The sequence below is a fragment of the Crotalus tigris genome, unplaced genomic scaffold (genome assembly GCF_016545835.1).
Source record: "Crotalus tigris isolate CLP2741 ecotype Arizona unplaced genomic scaffold, ASM1654583v1 scf7180000017916.3911339, whole genome shotgun sequence".
In the NCBI taxonomy this organism is placed as follows: Eukaryota; Metazoa; Chordata; class Lepidosauria; order Squamata; family Viperidae; genus Crotalus; species Crotalus tigris.
This window is the reverse complement of record NW_024096718.1, coordinates 180919-196692: the sequence shown is the minus strand read 5'-3', so window position 1 is coordinate 196692 and position 15774 is coordinate 180919. Positions and strand designations below refer to the sequence as shown.

At 33.9% G+C, this 15774-nt stretch overlaps 1 protein-coding gene across 6 annotated transcripts in view; it reads left to right on the top strand.

The window, feature by feature from the left end:
• The window catches only part of DPH6 (diphthamine biosynthesis 6), a 244527-nt gene that overhangs the window by 53098 nt on the left and 175655 nt on the right, over positions 1–15774 (top strand). For all 6 annotated transcript variants that reach the window (XM_039344452.1, XM_039344453.1, XM_039344454.1 and 3 more), the window contains exons 6-7: positions 7638–7699; positions 15296–15390. In XM_039344452.1, coding sequence (XP_039200386.1) covers positions 7638–7699; positions 15296–15390 — 157 coding nt within the window. The remainder of the gene's footprint in view (positions 1–7637; positions 7700–15295; positions 15391–15774) is intronic.

Genomic DNA, 15774 nt, shown 5'->3' with positions numbered 1-15774 from the left:
ACATAGTAGTCCAATTTTAATTCAAACACTTGGCCTAAGAAGATTTTGATAGTCTACGAAATTGTTCTATCCTTTTAAATGGCAAGTATCTTCTACTTAAGTGATCTTCAAATGTTTCTTTCCTCTTGCATCCTCCAAGGATATTCTCTGCAGCCTGAAATATCACGACTTTTTGATGCCTTCTGTCACAATCCTTCTATCTGTCATACCAGCTTATCATCCACCCACACAATTTTCCATGGTGTTTTCGCAACCTATCATTAGATAATTTTTAAAAAATCTCTGCTTTTTTTGTTGTTCACCACCTACACAAGACTGAGATCTCCTAATGAAACTGATTTTTGCCCTTTATAGTGTAGAAAGGAACATGATGGTTCTTTTTCCTCCTGCAGTTCCTCTTCAAGGTTACTTAATAGTTCAACTAAAGACAATAATTTTTATAACAAACCTAAAGTGAAAAATGAAACTAGGCCTACAACATGTGTATTCATTATTATTATCTACCATATAGGGAATTTGGTCAGGGAATAGTATTTGCCACTTAAAACAAGATTATCAAGTAGCCAACTGCAATTTTTCAAGATCCTAATGCAAAATGCTGAGAAATTTCAATTCATTCCTCAGAATTATATATTATGTATTCTACCTAATCAGTCATAAGAGATGAAATAAGCATTGTACAGCTTATAGGTACTGCAAAAATGGCTTGAGTGTGAAATACTTCAGTCACTTCTAGAACAGATTTTCCACCCATTACTCAGGTTAGCTGTTGTTTATCATCTTCAATTACTGCAGTTGGACTCGGCATTCAGAAAGCAAATACATACTTTTGTTGCCTCACTCTCTGAGCATAAAGATATCATCACAAGGTTAAAAAAATGTCCAGTGCTATTGGCTTTTGCTGACATGATTCAACCTCTGAGAATACTATAAGAGAATATTGACAGATTGTCTTTGTGTCTGTGTCTATGTCTGTGTCTGTCTCTGTACATGAGAATCTTTTGCAGCTCACATTGGAATAAAATACTGTAATAATTAAGAGGAAATACCTGATATAATTGTGATTTTAGTTTGTAAACTTTGCGTTCTTCAGATTTCCAGATAATGTATGTAGGATTGAAATCACTCTCCATAGCTTTATTTTGCTATAATGAATCCAATTTACATTTGATTCTAACCATGGAATATGTAAGTAAGCTTTTCAGGACTTGTTTTCACAAAGCATCCAGTGCACTGAGATTTTTAAAATACAAATTATCTTAGTGGTCCCACTAAAGAGCTTTGTTAAATTATTGGCATGGTTCAGCTTTGATTTGATCAATTCAGTCTAAACTGGGGATGGGGTTGCTTTTATTTAATTAAAGAGAAAAAGCAGATAAGAGAAAAACTTTATTTAAGACAAATCTTGAAGAAATACGAAGAGAAAATTTTATACAAAAGTTTCAGTAAAGGATTACGATATCTCATAATCCTTACATAGGCTGTATATGAAAGTAGCATGTTCATAAGTTACAAGTAATACCAGGTCTTCAGTCCATTGAATAACTGGGGTACGGAGGTGTGATGGCTCAGTGGCTTAATGATGCTAGAAATGGTCTTTGCTCCAGAGGTTTGAGTCTTAGCATTGCATGGCTTCTGTCACTCGCTTCAGCTTCTTCCCACCTAGCAGTTCGAAAGCATGTCCTATGCAAGTAGATAAATAGGTACCACTTCAGTGGGAAGATGAGCCAGTGCTTCATGTAGATGTGTCACCCTTTGTTTCGAATGGAAGGAATAGCGAGTCACGAGCCATCGACATTGACAAACTCTAGCTTGTGTGTTGAGTACTAAATAAACAAGTGCCAGGACAATTTTTTTTTCATCAAAATGTGTTGAGTACCAAATTCGATGAGTTTCAAAGCAGTTGAATACCAAGGTATCACTGTACCAACAGATGTATGAACTTACTGAAATATTTTTTAGCAGTGATGCTGTTAGAAGATAGAAATATTTTCCAGTTAAAATATTTATCAGAATCTAGATTGTTAGAATTTACTATATAAATATCATTTCCGACTTATTATACAACTTGTACCAGCACACACTAATTTTGCATTAAAATTTCAGAGCACAGAAGTTGTGAAGCTAATCCAGTTCATTTTATTTGGTGTTATTAAAAGCCTCTCAGGATGCTTTTCCTATCATTTGTTAAGAGTATTCTCCAAGAAATAAAGCGTTGGTTGCTTTCTTGACAGTAGATATTAATTGACTGATATAATTCAGTCAGAGAGTTGAAAAATGCACTAAAAATAATGGGGCATAACATGCTAGGGTTAATATTTATTCATAGATGATGCAATTAAATAAAATAGGCATTAACTTCAAGGTCAGCCACTAAAGTAATAAAACTGAATATTTTAATTGAATCATAATTGCTTCCTCTAGATACATGCAAGTCAAGTAAAATAGATGTCAGAACAGCAAATTATGATTCTTCCTCCTAATTAATTTCTTAATTCTGCATAGTGTTTTCTACAGCTTGGGCTTGTTGTAGGTTTATCCACCCATTGAGATTTTCTTTTCCTTATCTCCAGTGATTTTACATTTGGAAAATGGAATGTGATCTTGGTATTAAGCTCCTAATTAAGAGAATATCGTCTATATTTTATCAAATTGTCAATAATTGTTCATAGATCTTTTTGGAAACACATGTTTACAACAGTTGGGCAGAGTGAACAAAATTAAAATTTATGTTTGAATAAATATAATTTAAAGGACACAGTATCCAATAGCAGTGCTATGTGTTGTTTGTAGGCTTTGGTCTGCAAATAATATCATCTCCCAACAAATTTGTTTTAGAAGAGAACGGTAAAAATACATCATGCTTTTTAATCTAAAATTAATACCATAGAAGGGGAAAAATGAAAGGATATTCTTGAAGTATATCAAAGAACGAGAAAAGATAAAGGAAGGTAGAACAAACTTGCTAAGTACCAAAAGTGGCAACAAAAAGAAAAGGAAGTTTTGATTCCATACGCTACTTATAAATGCTACCAAAATGTTTGGCTTTTTGCCATTAGAAGAAATAAACACTGAATAAAGAAATATGTGCTTTGTAGAAGAGGTGGGCAGATGCTTCAACCCTGTGAAAGTCAAGTGTAGGTTTAGACCCTATAATTGGGATTGGAAATCTGGAACATTCCCCAAATAACTGGATTCCATTTCTCATTACCCCAGCCAAGCTGATTAATGGCATTTAAAATCCAGCACATCTGGAAGCTCAGAGTTTATCTAGAATGTATTGCAGTATAAGTCCTACAAGCACTATGTTTTCAGCAGTAAAAATGGTGCATATAATTTATGTTCACTTTTTATGAGAATTTGTATCAATGGAGCTTACCCTTGAAAAACAAATAAGTTTAGGGAAATAAGTTTTAATACTTTTCCCATGGCTGTGAGAGGTCTTTCATTGTCTAGACTAGAGTCTGATCAAGATTTTCTGATGCTGCTACAGTATTTATGTGACAAAAACTATTCATATGAATTTCATCCACTTGCATAGTATTATGTCTAGCTTGGGCCTAAGAAAGTGGTCAAGAAATTACTGGGCAAAGCAAATAAATCATTCTCAAGAATTGACATATAGATTTCTAAAAATATCACAAATAAAATCTCAGAAGTTTATATTGTTACCAAATCTTTCTCAGATCAACAATCCAAATGTTGATATTCAGGAAAAAAAAGATTTTGAAATATAGCTGAAGAATGAATGATTCTATTTTACAGAAAGAGATGATTGTAAAGGATTGTAAGGAAAGAAAATATTTTAACAATAATTTGGACAAATTAACTGTCTATTTTAGTTTATTGACAAGGTTATAAGACTAATCAATAAACTACTACTACTGACTTGGATGTCAGCAAAGAGGTTATGAAATATTATTTCATACAATAACACTGTCTAGAGAAAAAGAAATCCCAGGGAAAGATGTAAAATATACTAAATGAAATTAGAAGTAGAGAGACTGAACTGCAAAATGCACCAAATTTTACACCAAATTAAATTGCTACGTAAGCAACTCTCTGTGTTAACAGTCCGTGAAATCGAAATGAAACTGAATTATGTGAATTTTCAATTTGCAAAAATACCAGGAAGATGATTGACATATAAACTGAGAAAAGAAAATGATAGAGAAAATTCAAGAAGCTGTATTGCAATTTCTATTAGAAACAGGAAGTACGTGTAGTCCTTGACTTTCAACAGTTCATTTTGTAACTGTTCAACGTTACAGTGGCACTAAAAAAAGAGACTTATGACCATTTTTCCTCTTGCTGATTTGATCAAAATTCGGATGCTTGGCAACTGGTTCATATTTATGATACCAGGTGTCATGCAAACAGCTTTTGTGACCTATCAAACAAAGTCAATGAAGAAGCCATATTCACTTAATAACAGTGTTACTAACTTAACAATAGCAATGATTCACTTAACAATTGTGGAAAGAAAGGTCGTAAATTGGGGCAAAACTCACTTAACAAATATTTCACTTAGCGACATAAATTTTGGGCTCAATTGTGATTGCAATTTGAGGATTAGCTGTAGTTATGAAAAAAAATAGAGGATTATTTGCAAAACAATACTTACGAAGCTCTCAGAAGCTCAGAAGCAATTTATGAATGAACCAATAACTGCCTTTGAAATATCAGAAGTGATTTAAAAAAATTAAAATTGGTAAAGCTCTGGGTCCGGATGGCCTCACAAGCCAGCATTATAAATATTTTGAGGATTGACTCCTACAGCTACTAAGGGATATAATGAATTGTGTACTACAGGGAAGATAATTTCTGCAAACTTGGAAAGAAACTAATATTGTGTTATTACCAAAGGAAGGTCAAGATGTTCTGAAGATAAAAAACTATAGACCAATTTCATTACTAAACAATAGACTACAAACATTTTACTGCAACACTGGAAGAAAGACTGAAGAAATTTCTATAGTCCTACATTCATGAACATCAATCTAGCTTTTTGTCCAAAAGACAGCTGAGAGACAATGTGAGAATTGTTTTGAATGTTACTGAATACTTGTACTTTTATAACAGCTTTAATATCCCAGAATGTGGAGAAAGCTTTTGATAAGTTAGAACTTTATGGTTAAAGTTGTGGAAGGCATAAATTTTGGAGAAAAATTTATTCAAGGGTTTAAAGCAACATCATAGCAAGCAAAGATTATCATTAATGGAGATTTAACTAAACCATGTGAAATTCAAAAGGTTACAAGATAAGGATGTCCTCTATATCACCTGTTTATATTAGTTTTGGAAGTTTTAAATAGAGATACAAGATAGAGGATGAGAAAATAGTAGGCATAAGAATAAAAACAAGTTTATAAATTGAGAGCTTTCGCTGATGACTTGTTTATGCAAGACCCCAAAACTGGCATAGAACACTTGATGAAGAAGCTAAATGACTTTGGAGCTTTAGCCGGTTTCAAAATAAACAGAAGATGAAAATGCTTGTTAAGAATATGACTTCTTAAGATTATGAAATAATGGTAAGAAAGTTGGGTGGAGAAAAAGGCTAAATACCTTGGATTTACATCGACAAATACGAACTTCAAACAATTTTGTACCTGTATGGAATGACATTAAAAGGACTGATTAATATAGGATAATTTGCAATTATCCCTGTTGGGTAGAATCTCTGTAATTAAGATAAAGGTCTTACCAATGATGTTATTTCTACTTCTACCAAAATTGACAACCAAGAAGATTATTCGAATTAGAGAGCCATGAAATAAGATGGATGATACTCCTGCTTATAGTATGATAAGATTGATTTAAGAATCCTTTTGTTAGATGTGCCGTACTAAGGATTTGGGATAAATGTAAAACAAGATTCTCTATGACAGTAACTGTTTGGGGATCACCTCAGGAAGCTTTTTTCAGAAAAGAAACGATGTCTCCAGATTGGCGGAGTTATGGTCAAATAATAACGTTCATTGTGAACCAACTCTTTTGTCTAAAGAAGAGTTGGAGTCAGAAGGAACTCTCATTGTTATTGTCATCCACTGGTTGTCATCCACTGGTTAATCGTCATAATCCACAATTAACCAGTGAAACGGCTTGCGTTCAGAAGTTGTAGGTGCTTCATCACTGGAGGCTTTTAAGAAGAGACTGGACAGCCACTTGTCTGAAGTGGTATAGGGTCTCGTGCTTGAGCAGGGGGTTGAACTCCAAGGTCTCTTCCAACTCTAGTATTCTGTAGATATTTGGTTTACAAATATACAGTTGAGAGAAAGATTTAAGCTAGACAAAAAAGTTACAGATTTAACCTTGCAAAAATTAATTTGAAATTGTATTATGTGGAAATGATGAACAGGTTATTGCCAAGGTTTATAAATTGTAATTGAAATTTAATTCGGAAAACAATTGTATGAAAGAATGCATGATTCAATAGGCAAAGAATTTTGGGTATAATAAATTCTTGAATAATGGAAACACATGTGGATGAAGGGTTTAAAATTTACATTAAACTATAACTTAAAATAAATTTTTTATAAAATGCTGTGCTGATGGTATTTAGAACCCCATAAATTGTCAAAGATATATAAAAGTACTTCAAATATATGGTGGAACTTTGGTGGACTTGAAATACTAGGGTAAGCTTCTTAAAATAAATATACAACTTAAACCATAGACTCTTCTGGGTTTAATGGACAAAGCATTTTAAAAAATGGAACTTTGTTAAACATGTTGACAGCAGAACAAAAATGGAAACATATAATAATTCCCACAATGGAAGAATGGTTGGAAAAACTGAAGAAACTGGTGGAACTAGCAGAGATGGCCAAATTAACTGCTTTAATTAACAAGAAGAAGGCATCTAACTTTATTTCTATTTGGAAACTGCTTCTAGATTTTGTGCTTGAGATAGAAAAAAATGAAACTTTGATTTTGGGATTTATGGATCAGACAATTTTTTTTTTGTTATAGAAATGACTTGTATATATAGATTATGCAAAGTAAAAATTGAAGTTGTAACATTATTGTGTTCATTCTTCTGCACCGAAAAGGAAATTAATGCTTTTTTTCTTTTTGCCCCTTTATCCCGTATTTCACTTTCTCCCTTTTCCCATTATTTTCATTTTCATTTTTATATTTTATACTTAAGTTCAGTAAAATTATATTATAAAAAATAAAAGAAATGGCTGGAGTGAGAAGAGAAATAGCTTAAGTCATAATAGTAAATTTATCAATGTTCCAACTTAGCCTTAGAAAGCTGTGCAGGGTAATATATTTAATATATACTATAGAGTTAAGTTCAGTTGAATGTTTCATTATCATAATATGTATAGTATAATTTGCTTTCTATTTTATAATATTTATTTGAAAGCAAGCACTAAAACAATATACTTTCCACTTGGTGCACAGGGCAAAGGAAATGAACTTATTTTTGCCCAAGATAAAAATCAGCAGTTCAAAGAAAATAAGAGAGTATGTTCTGGATAAGAACAACTTTGTTTCCCCAAAGTTATTTTTGATAAACAGGAATTGTTTTTTTTTTTAATAGTTTCTTTTAAAATGTTAAAAAAAGAGTAAACCGTAACATCCAAACAGTACTTTGTTTTCTAAAATACATTTAAACCTTTTGACAGGTTTAGATCCAGATAAACATCTAGGAAAAACATTGGATGAAATGGAACCTTATCTTTTGAAAGTAAGTATTATTGAAAATATATATTAAATATATGGTGCTTCAAAATAATAAAACTAGTCACACTTCATTCCTAAAGAATGCAGGTTTAAAAAGAAAACATTACATCATAATTTAGCAAACTGAATTTTCCTAATCAACAAATTACATATGTTCTATTTCTTTAAGAACAATTGATTAAAAATAAGATTTGGATTCATGCTTAACATTAATTGATTGATTGATTATGTGCCATCATGTCAGTGTCACTTCTTAGCAATCTCATGGATTTTCTCCTGCAATCGTGCTTAAAATAGACCTACTGAAGTTAATAAAGCTTTAATTAGTAAAGCATGATAGTAGGATGTTGTTTTCATATTCTTAATGTGGCAATGTTTGGGTGGAGTTTACTATTTTTCTATATGATGGGAAACAATTCTAAAAGGAATGCATAAATTGGAAAGAATTGCCAAGAATTGAGTTGGACTCGAGGGATGTTTTTACGTAACCTTTTAGTGAGAAAATAATAGGACTCCACATGCTTCTGGAATGATTTGGAAGAAATGTTTCAGACATCATTCAATACAGCCTGCTGTATTCATTGAAATATTATTTCTGTAAAGTTTTTGCATAAGTCTGGAAAAAGATTCTTAAGGCTTTATGGAGTTCCCATTAAATTTAATATGTTCTTAAGACAGTTGCACCTTTTTTCAGGCTTGGCCTTGTAGGAAGATAAAGACTATCATGCGTTCTGGATTTGATCTTCCAATGTAACAAACAAATACAAAAAGCACTATTTTTCAGGAATATGAAGTTTCAGAATACAAACTTTACTACATGAAATATATTTAATCAGCTTCATTTCTTGAATTTGACAATTATTATTAGGAGTTGATTCTACTTCTGACCCCTTAATATTTTATTATTAATAGATTTCTGAATACTGAAGATTTTCTTGTATTGAGACAAAATTCTTTAACCTTTAATATGTCCATTTAGTTTTTGATTTAGTTTGTTTCCGCTGCATTGGCCAGTTTTTTAAACATATTTTAGTCACTAACACATTTGAAAATGTTTCCTAAATATTTTGGGTAGAGGGAAGTCGAAAAAGTGTTATTTTTTTTTAAAAAAAGGGGGGGGGGAGAAGAAGGAATTGTCTTAGAAATTTAATTTATTTATTTTTCTTTTCCTGCATCTTTACATCTCCATGACTAAGAAGTTCTTTGATAATATTAGCTTTGGATTTTTTTTTTAAAAAAACTACTTTTCTTTAGAAATTTGCTTGAAAAATCTAAGTAGTTGCTAGAAATACTTCTAGTTGTCATTAGTTTTTTGTGTATTTGTGGAGTCTAACTTTTTTCTTCCTTCTTTAACTATGCTTATTTTAAATATAAAACACCAAAACTGTTTAATGAAACAAAGAAAAAACACAAAACAAACAGGACATTTAAAAAGTGCATTACAAAAAAACCTAATATATATACACATATTATCCCTCCTAGTTGAATACTGATTAATATAATACAGCAATATTAGTTTCCCACCCCTTGCAAAACAGGCCCAAAGAATTTTTAAACTACAGCCACCCAGATGTCATGCTGGATCTTTCCTAAGTGCCCCCATTCAAATCCATGGAGCAACGCTGCCGAAGAACCAGCTTTGGCAACAAAATCAGCAGATGGTCAGCAAAAGAGGGAAAAAAACTTCCTACCTATCAGGGAGTCATTCTGAGGTGGCACACTTTTTTGTTCCTGTTCAGGTAGCCTTTGTTTAGTGACCACAATTGGAACTGGCAACTTGGGTGTTAAGTGAAGTAGTTGATAAGTGAAACTGTGATTGTGGCTATGTATTTCAGCTTTCCTTTGCTTTACAGACCTGCAAAGGTCATAAATGTGAGGATTGGTCATACTGTTACTTTTTCATCACCACTGTAATTACAAAGGATTGTTAGATGAGGCAGTTGTTAAACAAGGACTGTGTATATAAGCATTTGTAAGCTTATATATTGTAGTTATATTACAGGTAGTCCTTATAACCATTTGTTTAGTGACCAAAATTACAAACACACTAAAAAGTCACTTATGAGCATTTTTCACACTACTACTAATAATAGTAATAGTAATAATAATAATAATAAAGTTGGGAGGGACTTTGGAGGTCATCTAGTCCAATTCCCTGCAAAGGCAGAAAACACTATACCATTTCTGACAAATGGCTGTCCAGTCTCTTAAAAACTTCCAGTGTTGGAGCATTCACTGCTTCTGGAGGCAGGTTGTTCCACTGGTTATAATTCTATCTATCAGGAAGTTTCTCCTTAGTTCTAGATTGCTTCTCTCCTTGATTAGTTTCTTGTCCTGCCTTCAGGCGCTTTGGAGAATAGCTTGATTTTCTCTTCTTTGTGGCAGCCCCTGAGATATTGGAACACTGCTATCATGTTACCCTAGTTCTTCTCTTTGTTAAACTAGATATACCCAATGCAGTAGTCTCATGGTCACGTGATCAAAATCAGACGCTTGGTAACTGGCACGTATTGATGATAGTTGCAGTGTCCCACGGTTATGTGATCACCTTTTGCAACCTTCTGACAAGCAAACTCAATGGGAAAGCTGTTGTTCCCCATTGTTGTTAGTAACATAACAACCACGTTACTAACTAAATAACTGCAGTGATTCACTTAACAACTGCAGCAAGAAAAGTTGTAAAATGGGGCAAAACTCACTTAACAACTGTCTTGCTTAGCAGTGGAACTTTTGGGCTCAGTTGTGGTGATAGGACTATCTGTATATTCTTTTCAATGATTTGTCACTGGAACACTTTTATTACATGTGTTATAGAAAGTTGTTGCACTATCTTCACAAACCCACAAACTTCCATCCATATGCAGAGACATGAAAGCTAAGATCAAATCTATGTAAGCAATCTTCTAAAGGTAGAAATATTCCTTTTTCCTCGTATTAGATTGCTTTTCATGCATTTTGTCATGGTTGAACCATGACAGTTGGAGGCCAAAACTACAGCAGTGTAAAAGAACATTGCTCAATAAATTCTTATTTTGGTTGGGTTTGTGTTTCCCAGTAAATGTCAGCATACATAAATATTTTACTAGATATTTAGCTAACTTTATAACTTACTGAAACTGAAGCATAAACACCAGCTGCAGAGAAAGTAAAGGCTATAGTTCTAAAAATATTTTCTTCGAATTCTGTCAGGGGGTGGTTGGTGTGTGTGTGAGAGAGAGATTGCGAGGGAGAGAGAGATAGCAGTATCAGAAAGAAATTAGCTAAATGCTTTTTTAGATATTTGTCATAGGCAAGATCTAATTGCTCCATTTCTTTAATCCCCTCTTTATTGAACACAATATAATCCAAATAATTACATATAAACTTGTGTGTTCCTGTCTTCAGATTTTTGATAACTTGAATCTAGAAAATTCTAGATGACCAAAGGTTATCTGAAATCTAACACCTGCCTTTAAGAAGGAAAATTTAGAAATTTATAAGGACTGCATTCACAGCATTAAACTATGCTGCTGTCTGTAGCCTTCTTTGATTATTATTTAGAATAATAGTGTTTCCCATATGTGTCACATTTCAAATATATGGACTTCAACTCCCAGAATTCCCCAGCCACAATTGCCATGGCTGAGAATTCTGGAGATTGAAGTAGGTGCATCGGCTATTGAGAATCTATACTTTTTGGAGTCAGCTATATTTTATAGCTACCCTTTCCCAGGGTAAAATTGGTAGATCCATGTTTAACCAGTATTTACGTTATATTCTGCTTATAAAGGGCCTTAAATAATTTGAGTCTGACAAATATAAAGCTTCTAGTCTTTTGCTGCCTTCCAGATTACCAGTTGTATTTCATTGTTTGATTGATAACGTAACATCAAGTTATTTTTGACTCCTGGTGATTAATATGCACATCATGCTAAACCCATTAATATTTGTACTGAATCATATTCAATTTTAGATATTCTTTTTTTATCCATTGTAGTTGTACAAAAAGACTGGAGGCTATTGTAGTTTCTCACACTTTTTCCATAACAGATTATTTATATGCTTGATTATTAATAAGCATATCAAAAGTTTTATTTATTCTGAGATTCTTCTAATAATAGCCAGAGCATGCCATTATTCCTTAAGACAGGGTTCCCCAACCTTTCCAGCTTTGTGGACCGGCTGGGTGTGTGAGGAGGAGAAGGGATGGTTCCGTGCAAGCAGCCGGTAAGCGAACATGTGCCCACCACTCATGCAAATGGAACATGCGCACACGCGTTTGCCCACTATTTGTGCAACTGGGAATGTGCATGCTCACCTGCCACTTCCACAGCCCAGTTCTGAATGGCTCACAACCCAGTAATGGGCCACCACCCAACGGTCCAGAACTCCTGCCTTAAGACATAGGTGCATTCACACACATTTTAAAAAATAATAATAATAATGAATTCTTGGACAAATAATTGTGTCCTAGTTATAATGAGATATATTAAAACTGTTTATAATTTATTTATGCACGCGCACACACACACACACACACACAAACAATGCTTTCTTTTGACAAGGCTGACTCTGTTCTCATCTGGCATGTCCAAAATAGAGACTGGAAGCTATTGCTTTTGTTTTAGAATGACCTTGAACTGTGGTCAGAATGTTAACTATAGTATCTATACTAAAATCTTGCATTGCTTAATAGAAGAAGAACAACCAGCCTCTTTTTGCAGTTCCTAGTTCCTTTCCTGATCAGTTACTGGAGATTTGTCTGGAGTTCAAATAGTTCATTCAACCTATCTTCCGAAGCAGGCACATCTTATTGTATGGGCATGTTGCCTGCAGTAAATTGGGAAGAAGTTCCAGCAACAGGAAGTTATGATATTCCACTCCAAGCAGTTATAACACCAGTAGGAACTCTTAAAGTATTTGATCTTGATGTCCAGGAAAGATTTGTGGCACCAAAAAGGCATTATTAGAACAAATAATTTTAGGAAACTTGTAAATATTTTTTTCTTGTTGGGAAGTGCTTGTTGGATGCTTCAGTAAGGGAGAACAATCATATATTTTGTTCCAAATAAAGCTCTAATTTGTAGCCACTTTTCCCTGACACGGTTTCCATTTCCAGCAGCTTTGCAAGAGTAGTTTTGAAAGAAGGAAGAATAAGTTGTTTTAACTAACAGTTTTGTAAGTTGGCATTCTTGCTGCATCAGCATTAATTATTCTTGACGGATTTGTCCTGCAAGAACTTTACAGCAGCTTCTGACAGGTGGAGCTATACTTTTTTCCATCAGCATAAACTTTGGAAGTGAAAGCTTCCAAAGCAAGATTAAAAGAATGTTTGGTTATTTTTAGATAAAGAAATTTAGACAAAGGGAAATTTGCTCATTGAAAGGAAAATGTCTGATAACCCAGAACCTGAAAAGATAATTTGAACTACATTTGAATATAAATACATATGTACTTATATATATCCGGCTAGCCATCCAAAATGTGTAAATAGACATGTTTCTATTATATGACAAATAATATATTCATTTGCAGGATACAGGCAGTACACAAAACCACACACCTTCCAGTCCGCGGAAAAACCTCTCTCCATGTAACCAGTCCCTAGTGCTCAAAAGGTTGGGGACCTCTGTTTTTGAGAGGCATTTAAGTTAGCAACTATTTGGGCCTGGGCCTGGGCCCGGGTCTCAAGTGGGTGAAAGGTCCCATTTCTTGGTTGTGTTAACAACCATTGATTGTGACATCTTTCTTGGCTGCAGTGTATTTTAATTTTTGTATATATGATGATAATTTGTTCCTTAATTTATTTTAAGATTGTTCAATGCCCACAGTCACTTGCTAAATCAGGCAGCCATACAAATTGAATAAACAAACAAAGGAAGCTTTAGTTCTTTCCTGCGTAAGTTGTCGGCTGAGACAGGAATCAGAGGACAAGGGCAGAAATATTCGATTCCAACACGCAAAAAAAAGTCAGAGCTATGAAATATTTCAAGTAGAAACTATTATTAATCCAGAAGTCATTTGCAACATACAGTGTAAGGACTGTGAGAAGGGAGTAAGACAAGCAGAGACAAGATTAGCAGAATGCATCCACAAGTATCAACAGGCTGCCAGGAGATATGAATGAAAATTCATTAATTTCACAGGACATACTGGTGGTAAATTCAGTTCAGTGTCAGTTAGGAAGCTCTAGACATTTTAGATCAAACTAGGGCTAAGAATGCTACAGAATTCCTAGAAGTTTGGCACACTGACATATTAGAAATAAATCCCATTTATGAAGTATATATGGCCTTGTATTACATCCCAGATGTGAGTTTCTGGTGATAATATAGTCTAGTCTAGCAATTAAATGCCTGTAAGAAAAAAATCAGACTAAGAGACCACCAAGGACCCAACAAATAATCCTCTGGTGGCTTTCCATTGGTCATTTGTATTAGCGCTCCCTTAATAATGTAATATTTGTATGCCACTTCAGTCAGCTAGTCCTTTGTTGATCTAGCACTGTCAAGAAATTCTCTGAAGACTATAAAAGACTAGCTTTGATAGAAAGACAGGATGCATATCAAACAGCTCAAATTGGCCAGTTTCCCATTTTCTGTATTATTGATGAACCATCAATAAATTTGGGGATTACCATTCATATTTTATGCAATAATTGTTATCTGAACATTATGTGAGGGTTTTTTTTTCCTCACTTTTGTATCTGTGTTGTGCCTAGTCCAGTGTGTCTATGTTCTTGATCTGGTGTAGAACTATATTTGAACTAATATAGCTGAATTGTGTGTTGAATAAGGATTTGCTCAAGTTGATGGCAGTAGCCTGTCGGTAGCGTAAAGATCAAGAGTTCTAGAGACCTATGATTGAGACAGGATATTGTACCAACTCTGAAAGTGAATAAATAGCGCTGCAACAGTTCCTATAATTTTCTGACATCTTTGAGACCTCACACCCAACTTGCTTGCAGTGTAGAAATAACAGCATCTTGAAAGAATAGTATTTATTTGCCACTCTTCAACTGAAAATATTTATCATACCTAGATGAGAATTAAATTGAAAATAGAATCAGCATTCAGTCTTAGGAACAGTATAAGCTGCCATCCTATGCTTGCCTCATTGATTTGATTAAGTCTCATTTATCAAAAGAGGGATTACTTTTTCAATAAGGATATGTACATTTCAGTCCTACAAACTCTGATGTACTGTTAGCAGTGTAATACAGCTTTCAGTACTGTACATTCTTGCATATTTCTCACTTTATTTTTCACGACCCCTGCCTCTGGAATGAAGTTCCTCCTGAAATCCAGAGGACTCACACCCTCATCCACCACAGTCCCTGATACTGCTCAAGAGGTTCTTAAAACCTGGCTGTTCTCCCAGGCCTTTGCTTAGAGTTCCTTGCAAATTTTGTTGACACATCTTTTTAATGTTGAAACTGCATTTGTTTGTGCTATTAGCTAGACTTGCCAGTTTTTTCTTTATTCTGTCCCTTATCTGTTGATTTTGTCTTTTTGTATTGTATTGTATTCCTTCGATGTATTGTGGATAAATTGAATTCACTTAAATTCAGTTTATAAGAACCCTTTGTACTATTCCTCAAAGCATTTTGTTCCTTTTTCAGCTTTCTCAGAAGTATGGAGTCCATATCTGTGGAGAAGGGGGAGAATATGAAACATTCACATTGGATTGCCCTCTGTTTAAGAAGAAAATCGTTGTGTAAGGACCCATGTCTTCTCTTTTCTTTAAATGTTAGCATTGGGACCATACTAATATTTAGCTTTAGGCCACTTTTCTTGGCAGCAGCAAAACATATCCTCTAAGTTCACAAATACCCACTTTGTTTAACACTGGCAAAGCCCTCCACTAACCTAAATCAATGCCTGACAAGATGGGGCCTTCATAGAAAGCTATAAACTTTTTAGACATTTGCACTTTCGTTTACTTGCTGATTATGGCCTGCAGTAAAACTGGTACCTACACACTGACACTTTTATCCTTTCATGAAGTGCGAATTGCCAGTAATATTTATCTTTCATTACAGCTACATTTGATAAACTGCCACATCAGTAGCCTGTAGGTTCCATTAACTCTATTTCCCTT